The 22,696-nt window shown below is 39.2% G+C and overlaps 1 protein-coding gene across 1 annotated transcript in view; it reads right to left on the reverse strand.

Moving 5' to 3' along the window:
- The window catches only part of lrba (LPS responsive beige-like anchor protein), a 661,684-nt gene that overhangs the window by 530,185 nt on the left and 108,803 nt on the right, over positions 1–22,696 (reverse strand). The window contains exons 22-28 of the mRNA XM_055646656.1: positions 17,341–18,405; positions 15,005–15,186; positions 14,501–14,654; positions 7,106–7,286; positions 4,522–4,649; positions 1,963–2,067; positions 920–1,088 (exon numbers count right to left, since the gene is read on the reverse strand). Of these exons, the coding sequence (XP_055502631.1) occupies positions 920–1,088; positions 1,963–2,067; positions 4,522–4,649; positions 7,106–7,286; positions 14,501–14,654; positions 15,005–15,186; positions 17,341–18,405 (1,984 nt within the window). The remainder of the gene's footprint in view (positions 1–919; positions 1,089–1,962; positions 2,068–4,521; positions 4,650–7,105; positions 7,287–14,500; positions 14,655–15,004; positions 15,187–17,340; positions 18,406–22,696) is intronic.

Consider the following 22,696-nt stretch of genomic DNA (forward strand, 5'->3'; position numbering starts at 1 on the left):
TACTGTTCCACTGTCATTCCTGCTGGGGTACCTTTCCAGTCAACTTTGGGCAGCTCTTCCCTCGTGCCTCTGTAGTCCCTTTTGTTCAGCTGTAATACCACCACATCCAATTTCATCTTGTATGTTCATGATGTAACATGCACCCTATATCCTGGCTACTGTTTGGGGGCCTGTACATAACTCCCATTAGGGTCGTTTCACCCTTACAATTTCTCAGCTGTACCCACAATGGCTCTACATCTTCTGATCCTATGTTACCCCTTACCAAGGACCGAATTTCATTCCTTATCAGCAGAGCTCCCCCACCCCCTCTGCTCACCCGTCTGTCTTTCCGATATGTTGTGTAACCTTGAATATTCAGCTCCCAGCTCTGACCCTCTAGCAGCCACATCTCTGTAATGCCCACATCATACCTACCAATTTCTAACTGTGCTACAAGCTCATCCACTTTGTTCCTTATAATACGTATATTCAAATATACGTGCATTCAATTTCTAACTGTGCTACAAGCTTATCCACTTTGTTCCTTATACTACCTGCATTTAAATATAACACCTTTAATTCGGTATTCACCTCCCCTCCTCTCCTCTCACGGTCCTGATTTTACCCGACCTTTATCTCTTATCCCTTCTGAAGCTTTCCGTCCTATTATTTCTGGATCTCTCAATAATGAATAAGTGCAATGCAAAAGTACAGGCCCTTTGGGAAAGCCTACACCGGTTGTGAATCCTTGTATCTACTTGCCTACAACTGTGAGCTGAAGAAAAAACGGATTAATTTGTCACTATGATTGCTGAGCATGGGCAGTCTCCCGAATACCCCAAATATCAAATTGTGATATATGGCATAAATCAGGAGCAATAGCATGAAATTATTCTGAAGCTAGTAAAGTGGCAAAAGATGCATTCACAAATCTAACCTGTGCTAATCGTAGCTCCATTTCCATTTTCAGTACTTCTGACAGACTGAGTACGAGACAGTTTTCTATCCTTTTGAGGTTCCAAGATTTCTCGATATTTTGATACCATCAACACAGAGATGAAGTACACCACAGCCAAGGCTAGAAACTGAGCCTGCTTGCTGTCCTCCTGAAAAGTAAAACAACTCATATACAGCTTCATAATACTTAACGTCTTCAATACAAAGTAGAAGAGAAATTACTCATGGTATCATATAAATTAAAAAACAACAACACTTAATTCACCAAATGTCTAATGATGCAGGAATGTCATTTAACAAAGCACAGCATCCTGCCACTGAGGAGATATTGATCCAAAATTTGTTACACAGGCCAGTCACTCGTGATCTCCTCTTTCATCCACACCTGGCATGCGTTACAATGCCCATATCGCAGGCCCACATCCTCCTATACACTAAATTACACCTGTCAAAGCTAAAAGGGGGTTTATATTTGATTTTTTTTAAATCAAAATGAATACTTTTATAAATTGTTTCAAAAAGTTAACAAAAAAACCCAAAAAGTACATTAATTAAAACTTGAAAATGAACCAGTTAGTCACATAACTCTCACATTTAGCCACATTAAACCGCATCTGCCATGCATCTGCCCACTCACCCAATCTGTCCAAGTCACCCTGCATTCTCATAGCATCCTCCTCACGGTTTACACTACCACCCAGCTTTGTGTCATCTGCAAATTTGCTAATGTTACTTTGAATCCCGTCATCTAAATCATTGATGGATATTGTAAATAGCTGCAATCCCAGTACCGAGCCTTGAGGTACCCCACTAGTCACTGCCTGCCATTCTGAAAGGGACCCGTTAATCCCTACTCTTTGTTTCCTGTCTGGCAACCAATTTTCTATCCAAGGCAAGGTTTAGCCTTTAATGGATTAGTGAGGTAATTTATTAAAACAAGCTGCCATCTCCTAATAGGTTTACTGCATTCATTGCTTAAAATGAATTGGCAAAGTAGAATTCAAACAAAAATGGAAAACTTACAACATCTCTAAACACGACAGCTCGAAGGCGATTAATATCCATATCTTGCAGCAAGCGGTCAATATCTCTTATTGATGATATACCTGTTACAGTATCCATAGAGCTCTAAAGAAAAAATACAAAGTAGTCAAATAACACCCAGCTCAATACAAGCACACAGCTCAAAAAATACTGACCTATTTAAAGCACTGTAAATCAAAGTTACCACACAAAATAATTATACTTTCCCCTTTTTCAAGTATATCCTCAGAGTTACAAACTGGGTGGTGAAGTAGGTTAGAACATTTACATTTCATTTCAGGATTTAGATTTGGATCCAAATAAATAACGGAAGCATTTTGGAGGAGTAATATTTTGAATTCCCTCACTTTGGTCAGGAAAATTATTTAACTGAAGTAACTAAAATAAATAATTAAATAAGAATGACTTGGATCACAATGTTGGTGCACCAGGTTTATGGACCCACCAAACCAACTCATCCTGTTCAGCAATTCAATGACATAACAGCTGATATTTTACTTGAATTTCACTTTTATGCATTAATGCAATATCCCATGATCCACTAATATGAATGATCTTGGTGACTGGGCTTCCACAGCCTGCTTGGGTACAGAGTTTCAAACGTTCTGGATGAAGAGCCCTGAATGGCTGACCCCTTAGTTTTAGACAGTGTCCATCCACCCCAGCCAGGGGAATTGTCAAATCTGAATCTACTCTTTCAAGCCACAAGGGAATATTATATATTTCAACAAAATAATCTCTTGTTCTTGTAAACTCAAGAAAGTACAGCCTTAGTATGATAAGTTTTAAACTGCAATTTGAGAGGGAGAAGGTTAAATCATAAGTGTCAGTGTTGCAGTTGAACAAAGGAGACTATGAAGGCATGAGACAGGAGCTGGCCAAGGTCGACTGGAAAAGGATCCTAGCAGGAATGATGGTGGAACAGTAATGGCAGGAATTTCTGGGCATAATGCTGAAGATGCAGGATCACTTCATTCCAAAAAGGAAGAAAGATTCTAAGGGGAGTAAACATAGAAAATAGGTGCAGGAGTAAGCCTTTCGGCCCTTCGAGCCTGCACCGCCATTCAATATGATCATGGCTGATCATCTAACTCAGTAAGAGGCAACTGTGGCTGACAAGGGAAGTTAGGGATGGAATTAAACTAAAAGAAAAAGTGTATAACATAACAAAGAGTAGCGGGAAGCCAGAGGATTGGGAAACTTTCAAAGAACAACAGAAGGTAACAAAAAGGGCAATACGGGATGAAAAGATAAAGTACGAGGGTAAGCTGGCCAAGAATATAAAGAATACTAAAGAAGGATAGTAAAAGCTTCTTCAGGTATGTTAAGAGAAAAAGATTAGTAAAGACAAATGTGGATCCCTTGAAGGCAGAAACAGGTGAAATTATTATGGGGAACAAGGAAATGACAGAAGAGTTGAACAGGTACTTTGGTTCTGTCTTCACTAAGGAAGACACAAACAATCTCTCAGATGTGCTTGAGGACAGAGGATCTATGGAGACAGGGGAACTTAAAGAAATTTGCATTAGGCGAGAAATAGTATTGGGTAGACTGATGGGACTGAAGGCTGATAAAATCCCCAGGGCCTGATGGTCTGCATTTCAAGTGGCTCTAGAAATCGTGGACACATTGGTGATCATTTTCCAATGTTCTATGGATTCAGGATCAGTTCCTGTGGTTTGATGGGTAGCTAATGTTATCCCACTTTTCAAGAAAGGAGAGAGAAAACGGGGAATTATAGGCCAGTTAGCCTGACATCGGTGATGGGTAAGATGCTGGACTCAATTATTAAAGAAGTAATAACGGCGCATTTGGATAGCAGTGAAAGGATTGGTTCTCCAGAGATGCTGTTTGACCAGCTGAATTACTCCAGCTTTTTTGTGTTTAACTTAGCCTACCTAACCTCTCCTCATTTGATATGCCCGACATTCCAGGAATCAATCTAAATGATCTGATGCATCTGATACACTTACTGATCAGAAAACACACTCAACGGATTCTTAATAAACACCTCTTAGAAAGAAACTAGAGTGTGGTATTTGTGAAACCCAAGAAACTATCAGGGAATCTAGGAATTATACTAAGTATATCAGGCAACTGAACCATCCTATCATCAATTAAAGAGTGGTCCTGATTTATCATCTACTTCATTAGAAACCCTCGGACTCTCTTTTAATTGGACTTTATCTTGCACTAAACATTATTTTGTTTACCCTATATCTGTACACTGTGGTCGGCTTGATTCTAATCATGTATCGTCTTTCCACTGACTTAATAGCATGCAACAAAAAAGCTTTTCATTTTTTTACGCTACCACTTTACATGTGACAATAAATTAAACTAAATGTACCCAAATATTAAGCACAATTCTTATCGCTTAAATTTTCCATTCGTCATGTCAAATATACTGCAATTTCACTGTGCCTGCAAATGTAAATTTCCTTCATAAATTAAATTTCATATTATCACAATAGTTTTGTACATCAAAAGACTTCCATTTCTCTGGGTTTCCATTCTGCATGTGAATCACACACTTGCCTTGGCTGTTAACTTCCCAGTTCCAAGAAGGCTGTGCATTGCTTTTTGAGTCTTTGTACAATCAGCACCAGACCTAACACGGCACACTTGCTGACATTCCAAACAGTTTCTGACTGCCACAGCACACACTGCCATTGGAAAGAAAACAAAAAACAGTTTACACACAAATGAACTGACAGAAGACATTATTTAACAACAAATCTCAAATTATCTGAAGAAAATCAATATCGCACAATGAAAGAAAACTGTTAGAAATTATTGTATTGGCCTCTGATGCTGGCTATTACTCAGGGTAGTCGATGGATAATCCAAGATCCTTTAATATGTCACTTCCTGTGCCAAGCCCACATGCCAATTCCACACCTTAGATTCTTATTCTTACTGATCAATTCACCAGTCTTCTAAGTCACCTTACATGCATCTCTGTTAAAATTATCATTGAGGACATTCTCAACATTCCATACACTCAATCTAGTTTAGTTCTCATATATTAGTCATATCATAGACATGCAGGAGAGAAATAACAAAGCTCTCGAGAGCATAAGAAGCATTAAGTGTGTTGGCCGCATTATAGAAAAATGCAAAGAGTTATGAAGGAAATAGTTGAAAACATCAAAGTTCATTCTTCCCACAGTTATGCAATTTCAGAGTCATTAGTCTGTTCTCACATGAGGAGCATCTACAATTTAAAAGCTCTGGAAAGAGGATGCTATCCTTGATTCCTGCCTTTGAAGAAAAGACGCGAAGCAGTGTCCAAACTGCTAATCTCCTATGAATTCCTATTCGAGTTCAACTTATCAGGTGTCTTATTCCAAATTAAGGCAAGATACAGGGGCAACAGACATCTTTCAAGTCACTTCAATCAAAATAACATAACTTAGTAACACAAAAATGGACAATTCTAAAAATGAACATTTTAATGAATGTTCTTATTTAAAAATGCATCAGCCTTCTGTCCTACAGTTCTAGGAACTTTTTTGTTAATGGCCTCTTCATGTTGGTTTGCCAATTCAAAACTTTAGTCACAAGTCAGCTTTCACTGATCCTCCCATATCTACCACCCCCTCCAAAGGGCAAATTCTTGCAATGCCCCCATTGATTTATCAATATATTGCAATACCAATTTATCTTATTTTTCCCCAAATTCTGGTTTGTAACTTCCACATGAAAAATCCAACATGTTCAGGACTTTGACGATGTTGAACTGGTAGATTTTGACACTATTGGATGTCATTCCATTTAACATCACAACATTTTTACTTCACTTTTTTAAGATGTACATTATTAAACTAAAATTTTCTGTGAGCCCGACAAGCTAAAATGTAACACGGGAACCAGGACCCCAGTAAGCTGAAAGGATGTGCAGCGAATGTCATTGGGTGAACTAGATACTGAACTGTTAAGATTTCCAAACCGTTCAATGGTGGATTATTAGAATTTTACTGCAGCACACTTAAAATTTATAAATAAATTGGGTAAACTTCTTCAAAATTGTGCAAAACCATCATATCATATCTATTATATATTGAAACTGTGTGGCTGCCGCCTGCCATCCGGCGTCCGGCTGCCTTTCTGCCTTTTGATTCGTTGACGGCTGCTCCTTCCTATCAGCTTCCAACACACTTCAAAACAAAGTTGCAAGACAGGAACACTGTGAACTTTTCACTGCTGCAGCAGGCAGGGAGGTGCAATTGGAATTTTGTTTAAATCCACTGCTGAGGGAGGCAGGGGAGTGCTGGAATATTACATTTGGGGACGGCTTCAGTTCCGTTCGAGGAGATGGGTGCATGGTGGAATATTGGGTTGGGGGATCACACCATTGGGGGAGCAGACCCAACGGGTCTGCACTTGGTCTAGTATGTTACTAAAACTCTCATATTGTTTGCATCTATCTATCTATCTATCTATCTATCTATCTATCTATCTATCTATGTGAGCCCATGTGATCCTGGAACTACACCAAAACGGCAAACGATAGCGCTAAAATATTTGCGCTACCTTACTCACAAGTGTCATGTGGTGGTTTGTGTCACGTTTCGTTCAGATTGATGCAATATTTTACAAATTATTCATAATTTTTAACTTTAGAAATTCAAGTTCAAGAAAAATTTAGCAGCTAAAATCCTTGCTGGCCCAGCTTGCAACAAAGTTGCAATCGAGGAACACTCAGTCCTTCCAGCAAGTTTTTAATCTGAACAGGAGGGGGAGGGGGCAATAGCATTATTTTTTTTAAGTCCTCAAAGCAAGAGGGGGAGGCAGTGCTGGGGAATACACCCTTGCACAGTTGAGGGCTATGGGCGAGTGCAGGAATATAGGGGGACGGGTGAGTGGCGGAATATTGCATTGGGGAACGGGTTGCATTGGGGAACCAGGTCTCCCGTGTGACAGGGAACCAACTGGTTCCAGTTGGTCTAGTATCTTTTTAAAATTTCCATGCCTTATGGTGTAATTTACATGGTGTAATTTACATAATTTAAACCGTCTCATGATAAACAGACAATGCACTGATAAACTGATTGGAAATTAATAAGTTGTAACATTTGAACATCGAAGATACCATTATGGCATTACATAATGTACTCACCCAGACGAAGACACTGCCTTAATATTCCTCCAGAAGACATGTTCTTTTCAGCCTCTATTTCAGTGAAGCTAAGTGAGCTGGCAAAAATCAGCACATCAACAAGACCTATTAGTCTCTGAAGAAAGGTCACGGAGGCTTCAAATGATAGACCTTGAGTTGGTTCAATGTTTTCCAATTCATGCTGTGGAGGTTTCAATTTGAATTATTACAAATCAATTTGAATTAAAGACATTTGTTACGTCTCTGACTCGACTAGCACATTATTAAACTGAACACTATCCACACACCAAACAGCAACAACTTCTAAGATAGACACAAAATGCTGGAGTAGAAAGACACAAAAATCTGAAGCAGGGCCTCGACCCGAAATGTCACAGTCCTCTTCTCCAGAGATGCTGCCTGATTCGCAGAGTTACTCTAGCATGTAGGTGACAATAGTAGTCAGTCATACAGCAAGGAAGCAGGCCCTTCAGCCCAATGTGCCTATGCTGCTCAAGATGCCCCATCTGCACTCGTCCAACCTGCCCACAAATGGACTATATCCATCTAAACCTTACATATAAATGTACCTGTCCAAATGTATTTTAAATATTTTAAATAATGTTCTAGTACATGCCTTCTCACCTTAAACCTACTAGTCGCAGGCCTCCAGTCTGGAAAAATGTCCTCCCACCATCACTCTCTGCTTCCATCCATGAAGCCAATTATCTATCCAGTCAGCTAGGTCTCCCGGGATCCAATGCGATCTAACCACCAAGTACAGCCTATCATGCTGAACCTTATCAAATGCCTTCCTGAAGTCATTACAAAAAATGTACAGTTTTGAGAATTGGAAAATTGTGTATGCATCCTAGCATTAATAAAAATAAATTACCACTTTAGCATTAGAATGCATTTGGTATGTTGTGGAGGTGCGTAAATGAAAACAACAAAAAAACTTAATGTTGTACTCAGGGGCTAAAATGAGCCGAACAGTCATGACATGTTCCTGGGTAGGAAGGAACTGCTGATGCTGGTTTAAAATAAAGATAGACACAAAGATCTGAAGCAGGGTCTCGACCCAAAATGTCACAGACCTCTTCTCCAGAGGTGCTGCCTGATTCGCTGAGTAACTTCAGCAACAGTCAGCTGAGTTACTCCAGCAACTGCGAATCGGCTGCCCTGCATGGTCGTTATTTCAACTTTTTTTTTTTTTTTTTTTTTAATTTGTCCAAATGTTTGTTTTAGTGTCTCTCGGTACGTCTTAGGTGGAGGGTGGTGGGGGAAGAAAAGGGAGAAACTGTTTTTCAGTCATTTCCTCGACGGAGAGGCGACATTTTCCATGTCGCTTCTCCGCCTCCCTCACGGCCTAACAGCTTGGATTGGAGCGGCCTTTCCTGGAGTCGGGCCCAGAGCTTCAGCAGCGGGCGCAGCGTGGACATTTCCATCGCGGAGCGGGGCGGACCCTTGCCGGGGTCGCTCGAAAAGAGTGCTCCGATCACTGGCCTGGTGACTTTCGCATCATGGGGCTGTGGTCTGCGGACCTTCTAGTCGCGGGCGTGGTGTGGACTTACCTCCGGAGCCTGGGATCCCTTGCTGGGGATCGCCGCAGAAGAGCTCCGATCGCCAGCGTGCGGCCTATCACGTCCTGAAGCCGCGGTCTCCGGTAAGAAAGTGGCCTATTCGTGCACTCCAAGAGTGTGTTCGACCGTCACAACGTCGTAGTTTCAATCATCCTGACGAGAGGGCTTGTACATCGGGGCGTCCGTAGCGGCGACTACGAAGGATTCATGGCCCCGACCACGGATGAACAAAGGAGGAGGACTGACTGAACTTTGTTGCCTTCCACCACAGTGAAGAATGCTGTGGTGGATGTTTATGTTAAATTCTATTGTGTATTTATTTCACTGTACCTTAGTTGGTAATTTAAACTTTGAACTTTGTACATCCTTTAAATTCCTAAGATCTATTCCTGGGGATTTGTCGCTCTTCACAACCATAATATTAATTTCCATATTGAACATTTGGTTAATTTAGCGTTTGGGATTTAAAAACTATTACAAGAGAAGTCTAAAGGATTAATCACAAATAAATATTTGGTTGTGATAAAGAACTAACTTAACCAAACAATTTATTTAGCTGGGACCCCAGCTATTTACAATATATATTAATGATCTGGATGAGGGAATTGAAGGCAATATCTCCAAGTTTGCGGAAGACACTAAGCTGGGGGGCAGTGTTAGCTGTGAGGAGGATGCTAGGAGACTGCAAGGTGACTTGGATAGGCTGGGTGAGTGGGCAAATGTTTGGCAGATGCAGTATAATGTGGATAAATGTGAGGTTATCCATTTTGGTGGCAAAAACAGGAAAGCAGACTATTATCTAAATGGTGGCCGGCTAGGAAAAGGGGAGATGCAGCGAGACCTGGGTGTCATGGTACACCAGTCATTGAAAGTGGGCATGCAGGTGCAGCAGGCAGTGAAGAAAGCGAATGGTATGTTAGCTTTCATAGCAAAAGGATTTGAGTGTAAGAGCAGGGAGGTTCTACTGCAGTTGTACAGGGTCTTGGTGAGACCACACCTGGAGTATTGCGTACAGTTTTGGTCTCCAAATCTGAGGAAGGACATTATTGCCATAGAGGGAGTGCAGAGAAGGTTCACCAGACTGATTCCTGGAATGTCACGACTGTCTTATGAAGAAAGACTGGATAGACTTGGTTTATACTCTCTAGAATTTAGGAGATTGAGAGGGGATCTTATAGAAACTTAAAAAATTCTTAAGGGGTTGGACAGGCTAGATGCAGGAAGATTGCTCCCGATGTTGGGGAAGTCCAGGACAAGGGGTCACAGCTTAAGGATAAGGGGGAAATCCTTTAAAACCGAGATGAGAAGAACCTTTTTCACACAAAGAGTGGTGAATCTCTGGAACTCTCTGCCGCAGAGGGTAGTCGAGGCCAGTTCATTGGCTATATTTAAGAGGGAGTTAGATGTGGCCCTTGTGGCTAAGGGGATCAGGGGGTATGGAGAGAAGGCAGGTACGGGATACTGAGTTGGATGATCACCATGATCATATTGAATGGCGGTGCAGGCTCGAAGGGCCGAATGGTCTCTACTCCAGCACCTAATTTCTATGTTTCTATGTTTCTATTTAATATGCTAAATGGGATAAACAATTTGATTAACATTTAACTCATAGAATAAAATAATGCGGGGAAACAGGAGATGTGTTGCTGTTACAATATGTGGAAACTTATGCATATTTTTGTCCAAGATTACTATATTTGTAGCACAAAGAACATTGTGTTGAGGTGCTAGAGACCAAGATGCAGAACATAGTGAGATGTCATGAATCAAGAAAGTTATCTGGAGTATTTGCCTTTTGAATTATTGTACTCCAAAGAATAAAGTATTTGGAAATGATTCATGGCCAAGGACCGTAGGACATGACAGCAAGTGAAGTGGGTATGGAGATCCAAATGACAATATAACTGGAGCATCAGCTCCTGCACTTGTCCAACAGCTTTGAGGCTCTTGCATCACTTGGGGTTATGGGTAGATGCAATGGAGAAGATACAAAGGCTAACCATAGATAAAGAGGGAGTTGCAATGCAATATTCTAAAGATTCCATTAGTGCAGTAATGAGGGAAGATATCCTATTAGTCTCTTAAAACATTGCCATGTGGGTCAAACTCGGGAGCAAAAAGTGGGTGATCATTTCGCTAGCAGTGGATTACAGGCTTAACGGCAGCAGGAGACTGACAAGCAGATACGTAGAGTGCCTCAAGAGTAATACGATTATAATCGTAAGATATCGCAACTATTCTAATAGTAGGTTATGTCATCAGTGATAGTAGAATTAGTGCATTCGACCCATCAAGTCTACTCCGCCATTCATTCATTGCTGATCTATCTGTCCCTCCTAACCCCATTCTCCTGCCTTCACCCCACACCTGTACTAATCAAGAATCCATATATCTCTGCCTTAAGAATATCCACTGACTTGGCCTTCACAGCCTTCTGTGGCAAATAATTCAACAGATTCACCACCCTCTGACTAAAGAAATATCTCCTCATCTCTTTCTTAAAATAACATCCTTTAATTCTGAGGCAATGGCGTCTAGTCCTAGACCAGGGGAACCGTTTCATGTTGGAATGCCGCATTATTAGATTACAGCTAATTTAGCTGTAATCTAATAATGCCGCATCCAAGAAATTTCAATTAGATATAATTCAAAATGTACATTATTTTGTAAAAATCTGACTACTATGTACTAACTTCTAGAAAATGAAAAAAAATTGTTAATTCTAAAGTTAATTAACCTTTTAATGAGTTTGTTGTGACTGCTTTTTGTGGGGGGGAAAACTATCACTTATGACAAATTTGAATATTTGGTTGCAACATGGAGGTACGCAGTTTCAGCTTATCTTCTAGATGGGTATCCGTCATTTGTGACCTTAAGGGCGTCTTGATTTGGGTTAGGTAGGAGAATGTAGATTTGCTGCAATAAGTGGTTGAAAAGCAGGAAAGCATTTGTCGTGCAGGTCAAAGTTAACGTACATTCTAGAGTCGCATTAGAACTAAATCATGAGCATAACAGGTGTTAAAATAGCCCTCATGACTTACTAATGTTTTAATTGTGGCCATCAGTCGGGGAGGATTATTTCGTTGAATCTTCTTTTACTCTTTGGTATTTTAAATACGTTCATTTTAAGATTAAAATAAAAATAATAAAAGACGAACAAAAACATATTAATAAAAATAAAAGGATTTGTTCTACAAAATTTGGATTCATTCAAAAGGCCGCACTTAATGGCCTAGAAGGCCGCAGGTTCCCCACCTAGACTCTCCCACTCGTGGAAACATACTCTCCACATCCACTCTATCCAAGCCTTTCTCTATTCTGTATGCTTCAGAGGTCCCCCCTCATTCTTTTAAACTCCAACGAGTAGAGGCCCAGTGCCGACAAACGCTCATCGTAGGTTAACTTACTCATTCCTATTATCTCGGATCAATTTAGTATCAAAGGTACAGAAGAAGTGGTATTTTTAAAGTGCATCCAGAAGAACCTTTGGAGCTATTACTTAAATAGATTGACTACAGAATGGACAGTAATGGACTAATCTTGGAAATACATCTGGGCAAGTGGTTGAAATGTCAGTAGAAGAGCATTTTCAGCCAGTTTTAAGTTGGTTATGGAAAGGAATAAAGATGGTCAGGGAAAAGTCAGGAGGCAGAAGCTAGTGGTGTGGCTTTTACTAAGGACAAGGTGCTTGGGAATCTGAAAAGTCTGAAGGTGGATAAGTCACCTGGACCAGCAGACCACATCCCAGGGTTCTGAAAGAGGTTGCTTTAGAGATTGGGGAGACATTAGTGTTAACCTTTCAAGAATCACTCGAGTCAGGAGTGGTTCCAGAAGATTGGAAAATTGCAAATGTTCAAGGGAGGAAGTAGAAGAGGGGAAACTATAGATTGGTTTTGTGAAGGGAAGGGAAATCTTGCTGACAAATTTGTTGTAAGTCTTAGAGGAAGTAAATAGCAGGATAGACTGGAGTATAAAAACAGGAGTGTAATGCTGAGGCTTTATAAGGCACTGGTCAGGCCGCATTTGGAGTATTGCAAGCAGTTTTGGGCCCCATATCCGACAAAGGATGTGCTGGCATTGGAAGTGGTCCAGAGGAAGTTTACACCAATGATCCCAGGGATGATTGGGTTAATGTATGATGAGCATCTCACAGCACTGGGCCTTTACTCACTGGAGTTTAGAAGGATGAGGGGACACCTCATTGAAACTTACCGAATGATGAAAGGCCTGGATAGAGTGGATGCAGCGAGGATGTTTCCACAAGTGGGAGAGTCTAGGACCAGAGGCCATTGCCTCAGAATAAAAGGACACACCTTTAGCAAGAACTACAAGAGTTCTACATCCCTCTCTGGAGCAGTCATACAAATAGAACACTGATAAAACCACACCTTACCAAATAGATTAAGGATTAAATTAGATTCAAAGAAGAGGTATGTGATTTACTAGAAAAAGCTAAAAAAATTGCAAAAAAGTCAAGAGATGATAAAACAATAGAAAAATCCAGTGAGATTAAATGTAGGGATTTTAAAGTGGATTGTAAAATCTTCTACATTGTCTACATAAGAAAGACAATGATTCATAACGACGTCACCCATTCCTTCTCTCCAGAGATTCTGCCTGTCCCGCTGATTTACTCCAGCATTTTGTGATCTACCTTCGATTTAAACCAGCATCTGCAGTTCTTTCCTACACATATGATTCATGAAGAGATGGCTTACAGTCAGAAAATGCAGAATTTATAAAGGGGGGAAAAGAAATGGCAGGATTCTGAACTCATGGAAGATAGCACACGTAACTTCTCGAAATGTTACGATGAAAAGGAGGAATTAAAACAAATTATTATTAGTTTTAAAAGGTACAGGAGAAATTGATGGCACTGAAAGTCAGTATTCCACATTACAGAGGTGGCCATGTATATAATGGTTATCATCTTCCCAAATTCTGCAAATTATGGATCAATTTGCAAAAAGGAGAGAGGCAGAAAACAGACTAGTTTGTCTAACATCATCAGTAGCGGAAATGCTTGTTTATTACAAAGGATATGATAACAGGAGATTAAAAAATGTCAAAGGATTTATAAAAGAATGATCTTTTTTGACAATTGTCCAGACGTGTTTTGACGATGCAACTGATGGGAAAGCAGTGAGAGGGAACCAGTGAATGGTATATTTGTATCTTCAGACCACTTATGATAAAATCCCACAAATGCGAGGTAAAAACACATGAGATTAGGGTAATATATGGATCAAAAAACTGATTGCCAGACAATAACGAAGGAGTAAGAATAAAGAAGGAGTAAGAATGAAGAGAATCTCAGGATGGTATCCAGTGACTTTTGCAATCCTGTGCCCCTGCTATTCACAAATTAAAATAGGTCCAGCATTAATTATCTTCTACTCTGGGGAAGAGACACGTAATCATTGTTATCAATGTGTAGTTTAGAAATTATATAATATACATATCTTAAATTTCAGGTTGTTCTTTAAATACACTTTGATCCCCAGAAGAAATGCCATAACCACGAGGTTTTAACAACAATACTAAGCAATGGTTCACTACAATGTGCATTTTATCTCAAATATGCAAATGCATCAAATTGTTCTTAACCATGACTGTTGGCCTGAGGGGATTTTCTGAACATGATTTACAAAAAGCTGTCAAGCCGCAAAGTTTGTTTCAATATACCAAATAAGGAGGTAAAACATCAAAATAAATTGTTGCTATAAACAAAATCAGTAAAAATGACTGCAACGTACAGAATACAAACGCAAAGCTACATCACTTTAGCAAACACAAAAGATATTCACTTTTTAACAGAATATTTCATACTTACTGTAGTGGATGTAGCTGCAGAAAGAAGTGGGAGAATCCCACCACAGGCCATTATGATGTTATCTACCACCTGAGAAATAAGATGAATGGTGTTGTGGACGAAGATGACGTTTTCACTGCTGTTAACAAAATCCATCACTGTTTTCGTGCTATGGCTTTTCAAGTGAAAAAAAAAAGTGTAGAATTACTTTTCACAGTTCATTCACATCATTTGCATGCATAACTGACAATCTATGGTACTGAAACATTTAACAAAATACAGTATTTTATAAGAACTACAAAATTGAAAAACATTCACTGTTAAAGCAAGATATCATTAAGTCACTAAACAAAAATACTCAGCAACATTAGAATGTGCCTTTCTATAACTGTTGGTTAAAGTTTCTGCATATATCTCAGTTACACTTCTAAGATTCTTTGAATGCTTCTCAAAAGTAATTCTTTAGTACAACCAGGTCAGAGGAGGTTTAATACATTGGTTTGATGGGCAACATGCATAACTAACCTTCTCCACATTTGTACATCTGTTTCTATGGAGAATAGCAAATCATTTAGCAAGCGTTGGTGCATTGAAGACCATTTAAATTCTGGTATGCGAAACATGGTGGCGCGCGCTGAAGGATTAGGTGCTCGGCTCTGTCCATCAGGCACAAGGCCTTGTTGACTTGCAAGCTCTGTTTGTGATATCTAGATAAAATGCAGAAAGAATAGTGGAAGATACATGTGAAAACGTTTGCAGCATCATTTAATAATCTGCTTAAATCGGAACAGGTGAAAAGTGAAAGAGTTTCATTTTCAGAAATAATGAGGTGCAAAAATGCACACATTTTGTCAAGAACGGCTGCAATTTTAAAATCAAAAACCAACTTTTTTTCTCCTCGATATTTTCTCAGTGACATCTTTAAGCCGATCAATTCACATAACCTTCCCATAACGATAATTACACTCATTTCAATAGACAATAGGTGCAGGAGTAGGCCATTCGGCACTTCAAGCCAGCACCGCCATTTAATGTGATCATGGCTGATCATCCCCAATCAGTACCCCGTTCCTGCCTTCTCCCCATATCCCCTGACTTTTTAAGAGCCCCATCTAGCTCTCTCTTGAGAGCATCCAGAGAACCTGCCTCCACCGCCCTCGGAGGCAGAGAATTCCACAGACTCACAACTCTCCACTCAGTATTTTATACAATTCCATCACTTTAATTCATATCAGAAGATGTAATTTTCAGGACCAGTATATCCAATAAGTTCTCCTGCTCCCGTAACAGGGAATTTTCTAATGAATGGGCCACTGTCCAATTCTATCCTGTTTTCTGCACTTTTGACCTCAGAACAATTCCTTACACAAGGGAAGAAAATATAATTTCTCTCTTCCAACAAACCACAAACACTCCACCGAGAGAAGGATACAATTTTCATCTACTTCCTTCAATTTAGCTTATGGTATTTTCTACTCTTGGTAGCTTGTCCTTATACTGGGAAGCCAAACATACAACATCAATTTGCCAAGTACCTTTGTTGGCTTTGCAAATACGATCTTCAGACAATTAAATTCTCCAAACCCACCTTACGCACACAACTCCCAGAACTGCTTCCCAAACGTTCAGTTAAGATTCTCTGGAACAATATCTTACGTTTCATAAAGGCTCTTTACAACTACAGAATTTAATTTCAATTTCAAGAACTCAGACCAGAATTATTGCTTCTAATCCTAAAGAATATCAGAAAATGGCCTTTTTGCGTCTATTTTCATCTTCTCAAAAGATTCATTCTTCCATCCTTCTGGAAGCATGAATCTTTTGTTTCTTTACCTTTCCAATTATCATCCCATGATCAACACTTTCCACCTTGTTCTCTCTGCTGTTCCTTCCCCTAACTTCCACCACCAATCCATCTTCCTCCAAGCGATTCTTAAAGGTTGGAACACCTCTAAGTTTTTATGTCAAGTGAACTATTTAAAAGCAACTCTCTCTTCATGGTTGCAGTCCGTTACTGGTCATTGCAGGTAAAATGTATTTGTAGTTGACATTAAAATTCTAACTACTAACACCACACCACTTTCATCAATTTAAGGACATTTGTCTTCAAAGTATCTCGACCAAAACTGTTTGGGACCAGCAATTCAAGCTTGTAATACAATTAACAGATTGTAAGGATATTCAAAATGTTGAGATTTTATCCAAAAACTTTATAGTTGCAACAAAACAATAAATAACAATAGAATGCTGCTATCGAATAGAATCGAAGAAATTCCCACCGTGCTAATTTCCTACCAGGTGGTACAAAATGGTAACATACTACACTGTTCATGTAACACATATTAAAAAAAAGGAGGGAAAATTGGACAGAAAACCAAAGCCAGTGCTTAATACCAAGCCAACAGTAATTTTTAAAACAATATAATTAGTAATTCATCAAACACTGCACCAACCTTCTGACTTATTCAAACAAATAAAGCTCTAGAACCTACCCCTGGTATTTTCATTTTAAAACACATCATATTCTATATTATTTCTACAGCATCAGCTGATAAATGATTATTGACTAAAACATTTCTTGATCTTCAACTATTTTCTGATCTGCAGAGTAACATGTATATTAGGATTTTTGATGATATTAAATGGTTTCAGTTAAAACGAGTTTTTGAAAGGTGCATAGGAAAAACTCATCAAATTACACATGTGAATGCTAGATTAATTTAGCATATATATAAAAAAGGATTTTATTTCACTCCTCCAGCTCTAATACCTATTATAATAGCGAAAAAAAAAATACTTTCAGCAATGACAAAGTTAAATAAAGTTATCAATTTATCCATAATAAGAATAAAGGTTATTACCTGAGTAGATGACTTTGGTGTATTTGCTGAATCTTGACTTATACTTGATCGAAGTTCCAGCCTCTCAGTATCACTCGCTACATTAGACACATCCAATCGAGCCATTTCCTTTGAAGATGGAACTCTTAATTCTCTCGTCTTTGGGCCAGTTGTTCCCACATTTTTATCCAGAATGTCAGAGTTATGAGTGTTAGTTATCGTTGTGTGACCACTTGCTTGTTTTAAGGAATCAGTACCCAATTCAGTTTGCAATTTTGCCACTTCTTGGCTCTCTTTGATAATTTCTTCCTGTGGTACAGTGGCACAATGATTTGAAATTGCTTCCAAAGAGCTTGCATCAACTTTGGATGTGACTGTTGAAGTAGTACCATCTTGTTCTGGAGAAGTGGCCTTAAGTTCAGGGACATTGCCCTCTTGACTACTATTTAAAGTACTCTCGTGTTGCCCATTGCTTGAAGATTCGATCTCATCAGCTTTTGAACCAGATGGCTCCACTGCAGCTTTGCTCTCTTGTTCATTTGTGGTATTTCCTGGTGCAATCTTGTCTTGGATTGATTCAGAAGGAACCAAATCAATTTCCTCAAATAAAGTTTTTATCGTACCAGTTGATTTGGCAGAATTTTCTTTATCTTCCACACATTCTTCAGTTGTTTCCGTTATCTCCACTTTGGAACCTTCTGCAGCATCTGGTTTATTTGGCATCTGATCTACTTCTGCTGCAGTTTTTTCTTTTTCAGTGCTGTGACATGGCTCAGTTGCGTTTTTTGTTTTGTCTGGCTGTGCCAAATTTCCCTTCTGTACCTCTATCTTTACCGTACTGGTCTCCTGGTCACTTTCAGATTGCAGTTCAAGCTTGCAAACTTCTGTTTTTTCCAGCTGCTTGTGAACATTTTCAGAAGGTGGCAAATGCTTAATCTGAAAAGCATTTTTCTTAACAGTGGCTCCTTGTGCGCTGCTGAACTCAGAGATGGAACGGATACTCGATGTTTGCTGTGCATTTTCACCTCGGCTCTGGTACTCCTCATACATCTTGGCCAAACTCTCCTTATGTATTTCATAAGTGACCTTAAAATCAATGAATAGAAACTTGTTAAATATCCCACCTGTCTGACAGCAAATACTGGAGATACAAGGAACTGCAGAAGCTGGGATCTGGAACAAAAAAACAAGCTGCTGGAAGAACTTGGCAGATCAGACAGCATCTATGGAAGAAAATGGACAGTCGACCTTTCAGGTTGGGACCCTTCATCTAGACTGACCCACTAAGTTCTCCAGGCAGCTGTTTTTTTTTAACTTTTAACAGTATATAGCTTTGCAACAAAGTATTCAAACTGGGCAAGAAATCAAAGACATTTGAGTTATAAAAACAAAAACAAATTCTGAAGCATCAGAAAACATCCTTCAGTTGCAAATCCACACTATTTGGTCTTGCAATAACTGTGTATTTTGCTGATCCAATTTCAGTGTAAACTGAAGGGGAAAAATACTCATGCTAATTATAAAAATTGGAGAGTTATCAGTTAGTCAATGCAAAGTTGAAGGTTCAATTGATAGGACACAAATCCTCAGGGATATGACCTGATGATTCTAATTTGACAGGAACAAGAGCAGGCAATCCCAAGGACTTGTTCCAATGTTCCATTGGGTCCTGATTGATCTATTCTTCAACTCTATTTATACCATTTTCCTTGACACACAAAAAAAGAGAGGAAAGTGAACTGAAAAGAAAACATAAGGAGTCAACAAAGAGATATGGATAGATAAGTGTGAATGGTCAAAAATGTGGCAAATAGAATACATTGTGGGGAATATGAAATGGTTTACTTGAACAAGAGAAATAAATATTATCTAAATGGTGAGAGACTACATAATTCCAAGATCAAATAACCCCCCCCCCCTCCCATGGGGAGACCCAAGTACATGTTTATCAAAAGGCTAGTATGCAGCGGTAACATATAATTACTAAAACTAACAGAACATAACAATTTCTAACTAGGAGAATTGATACAAAAAGGAGTTTATGCTGCAGCTATTGAAAATACAGTATTGGTCTCCTTATTAATGCATTGGAAGCAGTCAAGGTTCATAGACATACATGGCATGGGTGGCTTGCCTAGAACTACATCCTTGTGCAATTACACTAACGTCCAATGGCACTAACAGCGAAGTGCTTTGAGAGGTTAGTTATGACACACATCAACTTCTACCTCAACAAGTACCTGGACCCACGACAATTTGCCTATAGCCACAGCAGGTTAAAGGACAATACGATCTCTCCGATTCTACACTCTGCACAGGATCACTTGGGACAATAAAAATACAGGCTGTTGTTCATAGACTACAGCTTGGCATTCTACACTGTCATCCGCTCCAAATTGGTGGCCAAGCTCATGGAATTGGGTCTCTGCGCATCCCTTTGCAACTGGATCCTCAACATCATCATCAACAGAACACAATCTGTACGAATTGGAAGCAACACTTCCTCCTTGATAATCATCAGCGGAGGAGCACTTCAAGGCTACTCATTTCATACCCATCAATGTGTAGCTGAACACATTTCCACATTATCTTCAAGATCGGCGACATTGCCACCATTGTTCGGCAAATTACAGATTATGACAAGTCAGATTATATGAGGAAAATCGATCGACTGACTGAATGGTGCAAGAATAAACTTGTTCTTGACGTCAAGGAACTGATTGTTGACCGTGGCTGAAGACAGGATTCACAAACCTGTCTTCAGCGACGGGACAGTGGTGCAGAGTGTCAAAAGCCTCAAATTCCTTGGCATGTATATCTCTGAAGATCTGTCTTGGACCCAGCACATTGACGCAATCGTTAAGTAAATCCATCAATGCCTCTACTCCTTAGAAGATTGACGAGATTTGATATGTCGACAAATACCCTCTTCAACCTCTATAGGTACACAGTAGAGCGCATCTTGACTGGTTGCATCATGGCTTTGTTCATCAAATCGAAAGCCCAGGAGCTAAGAACGTGCTGAACATCGCCCAGTCAATCACGGATACTGACCTCCCACCAGAGAAGGGATCTACTGGAGTCACTTCCTCAAAAAGACAGCCAGCAAAATCAGAGATCCACACCACCCTGGCCACGCTCTAATTTCATTCCTGCCATCGGGAAGAAGGTATAGAGGCCTGAAAACTGCAGCATCTAGGTTCAGGAGCAGCAGCTTCGCAACAACCATCAGGCTATTCAACACTAAAACCACAAATATGCTCCGACCTGAACCATCCTTTTGGGCGGCAGTCATCCAGTTTTGTATCCTTGCTTGACAATCCAGGATAAAGAACTTTGGCTTTATACCAACTTTGCAATCTCTCGCTGTGACTTTGGACAATGTTGATGCAAGGTTATGATCTTTGATCACCTTCCTGGAGTGATGCCTACTTTGTGAATTGCTTGATATCTATTTTGTAAATCGCTTGACGTGTTTTTCTCAAATTATGATAAATGACTAGAAATGAATACCTGTAGAATGAAAAATGGCCAGCATAACTTTTTTTGGAGATATTTATAGGGTTTCAGAAAAATATAAGAACAAATGCAAATGACATGGAAATTCTTCATATGAAATAATTCAAAATCAGCCCATGATTCAATTAATTTGCACAAAGGTGTAGGTGTCACTATTTTAAGAAGCTCCCCTTTACAATAAAGATGAGAGAAAACAATTTTCACAGATGTTTGTGTGTCCTTTCTTCTTCAAAGTGTGGAATCTTTGCATATTTTTATGTCAAAGCGAAATATATAAGCAAAGTGCAAAAGGTTACTATAGGGAGGCAGAAATGGGGAACTGAAGTTACAACAGAACAGCTGTGATATTACTAAATGGAGAAGCAGAATTAAGGTGCCAGCTACCTTTCTTCTTACCCGAAATCTGTATTTATCCTAATGGAACTGCAATCTATTGATTGAGATTTGAAAATATCAATTGACAACTTTTGGGGAGCTAGTTCCAGATTTCTATTACCCTACATTTGAAAGTACTTCTTGATTCAACTCTTGGGTCTAATTTTATGATTTCAGCACTATCACTAAGAAATAAAACAGGTAAAATTTTCTCAGTCTTTTTGCACAACACCCAAAAAAATCTCTGATTAAACACCAACAACTTAGAAGTTTGTTCAGAAATTTTGAAATTGTTCTTTCGCTTTTCAAAATTATTTAGAGAGCTATTAAGCACTGGCAATTAAAACATTTGCTGTATCATAATCTTAACAGTGCTTAAGCATCTATTAAAATGATATATATTTTATCCTTACGCACAATCCTTTTTGCACATTGGCTTAGACCTGCTGCCTTACAACGCCAGAGACCCGGGTTCAATCCCAACTAAGGATGCTATCCGTACAGAGTTTGTACATTCTCTCTGTGACCGTGTGGATTTTCTCCGGGTTCTTCGGTTTCCTCCCATACTCCAAAGACGTACAGGTTTGTAGGTTAATTGGCTTCGATAAAAATTAGAAATTGTCTCCAGTGTGTAGGATTGAGTTATCGAATGGGGTGATTAATGGGCTCAAGGCCCTGTTTTAGCGCTGTATATGTAAAGTCCAAAGGAAAGTCGAAATCCAAATTCAGTTTGAGGAAAAGAAATACACTGTCAGGTCTAAGCCCAGCTTATGAGTAAAATCTCTTTTTATGAAGTAATTAAAGTAAACAATGATTGACAACATAGCTGACAATTAACTATGTTACTTAAATTTGAATGTCGCAATTTCATTTATATTTTATTAAACACATTTTGATAAATAGAAATTTCCCTTCTGATTTAATTTTTTTTTTAAATCAAAAAGTATTTTAACTGATGAGTAAATTTAATTTGATCTATGGAATCCCAAGATTTAAAAAAAAACCCTAACAAACTCTATTACTCTAACAAACTTCTACAGATGTCAGATGTACTGTAGAATGCATCCTGATCGGTTGCATCATGACCAAGTGCAATAATTCCAATGCACAGGAATGCAAAATCAGAGTGTGGTCGATACACCTGGCCCATCACAGGCACAACCCTTCCCAATATTGAAAAGTGTTGCCTCAAGAAGGCAGCATCTATCATCCCTACAATTTGGGCCATGCCCTCTTTTTCAATGCTACCATTACGCAGGAGCCTGAGTTTCCACATCGCCAGGAACAGCCACTTTCCTTCAACCATTATTTACTTGAGCCGACCTGAACAATCCTAATCCTACCTCAGCAATGGAACACTATGGACCCCTTTTACACTACTGTGGACATTCCTCTTTTTTTTTACACAAATATTTCATTTTACATAAAAGTTTTATTTCCAGTCTTTTTCTTTTCATTGTCTAGTCCAATTCTATGTACAATT

Source organism: Leucoraja erinacea, chromosome 1, assembly GCF_028641065.1.
Source record: "Leucoraja erinacea ecotype New England chromosome 1, Leri_hhj_1, whole genome shotgun sequence".
Lineage (NCBI taxonomy): Eukaryota > Metazoa > Chordata > Chondrichthyes > Rajiformes > Rajidae > Leucoraja > Leucoraja erinaceus.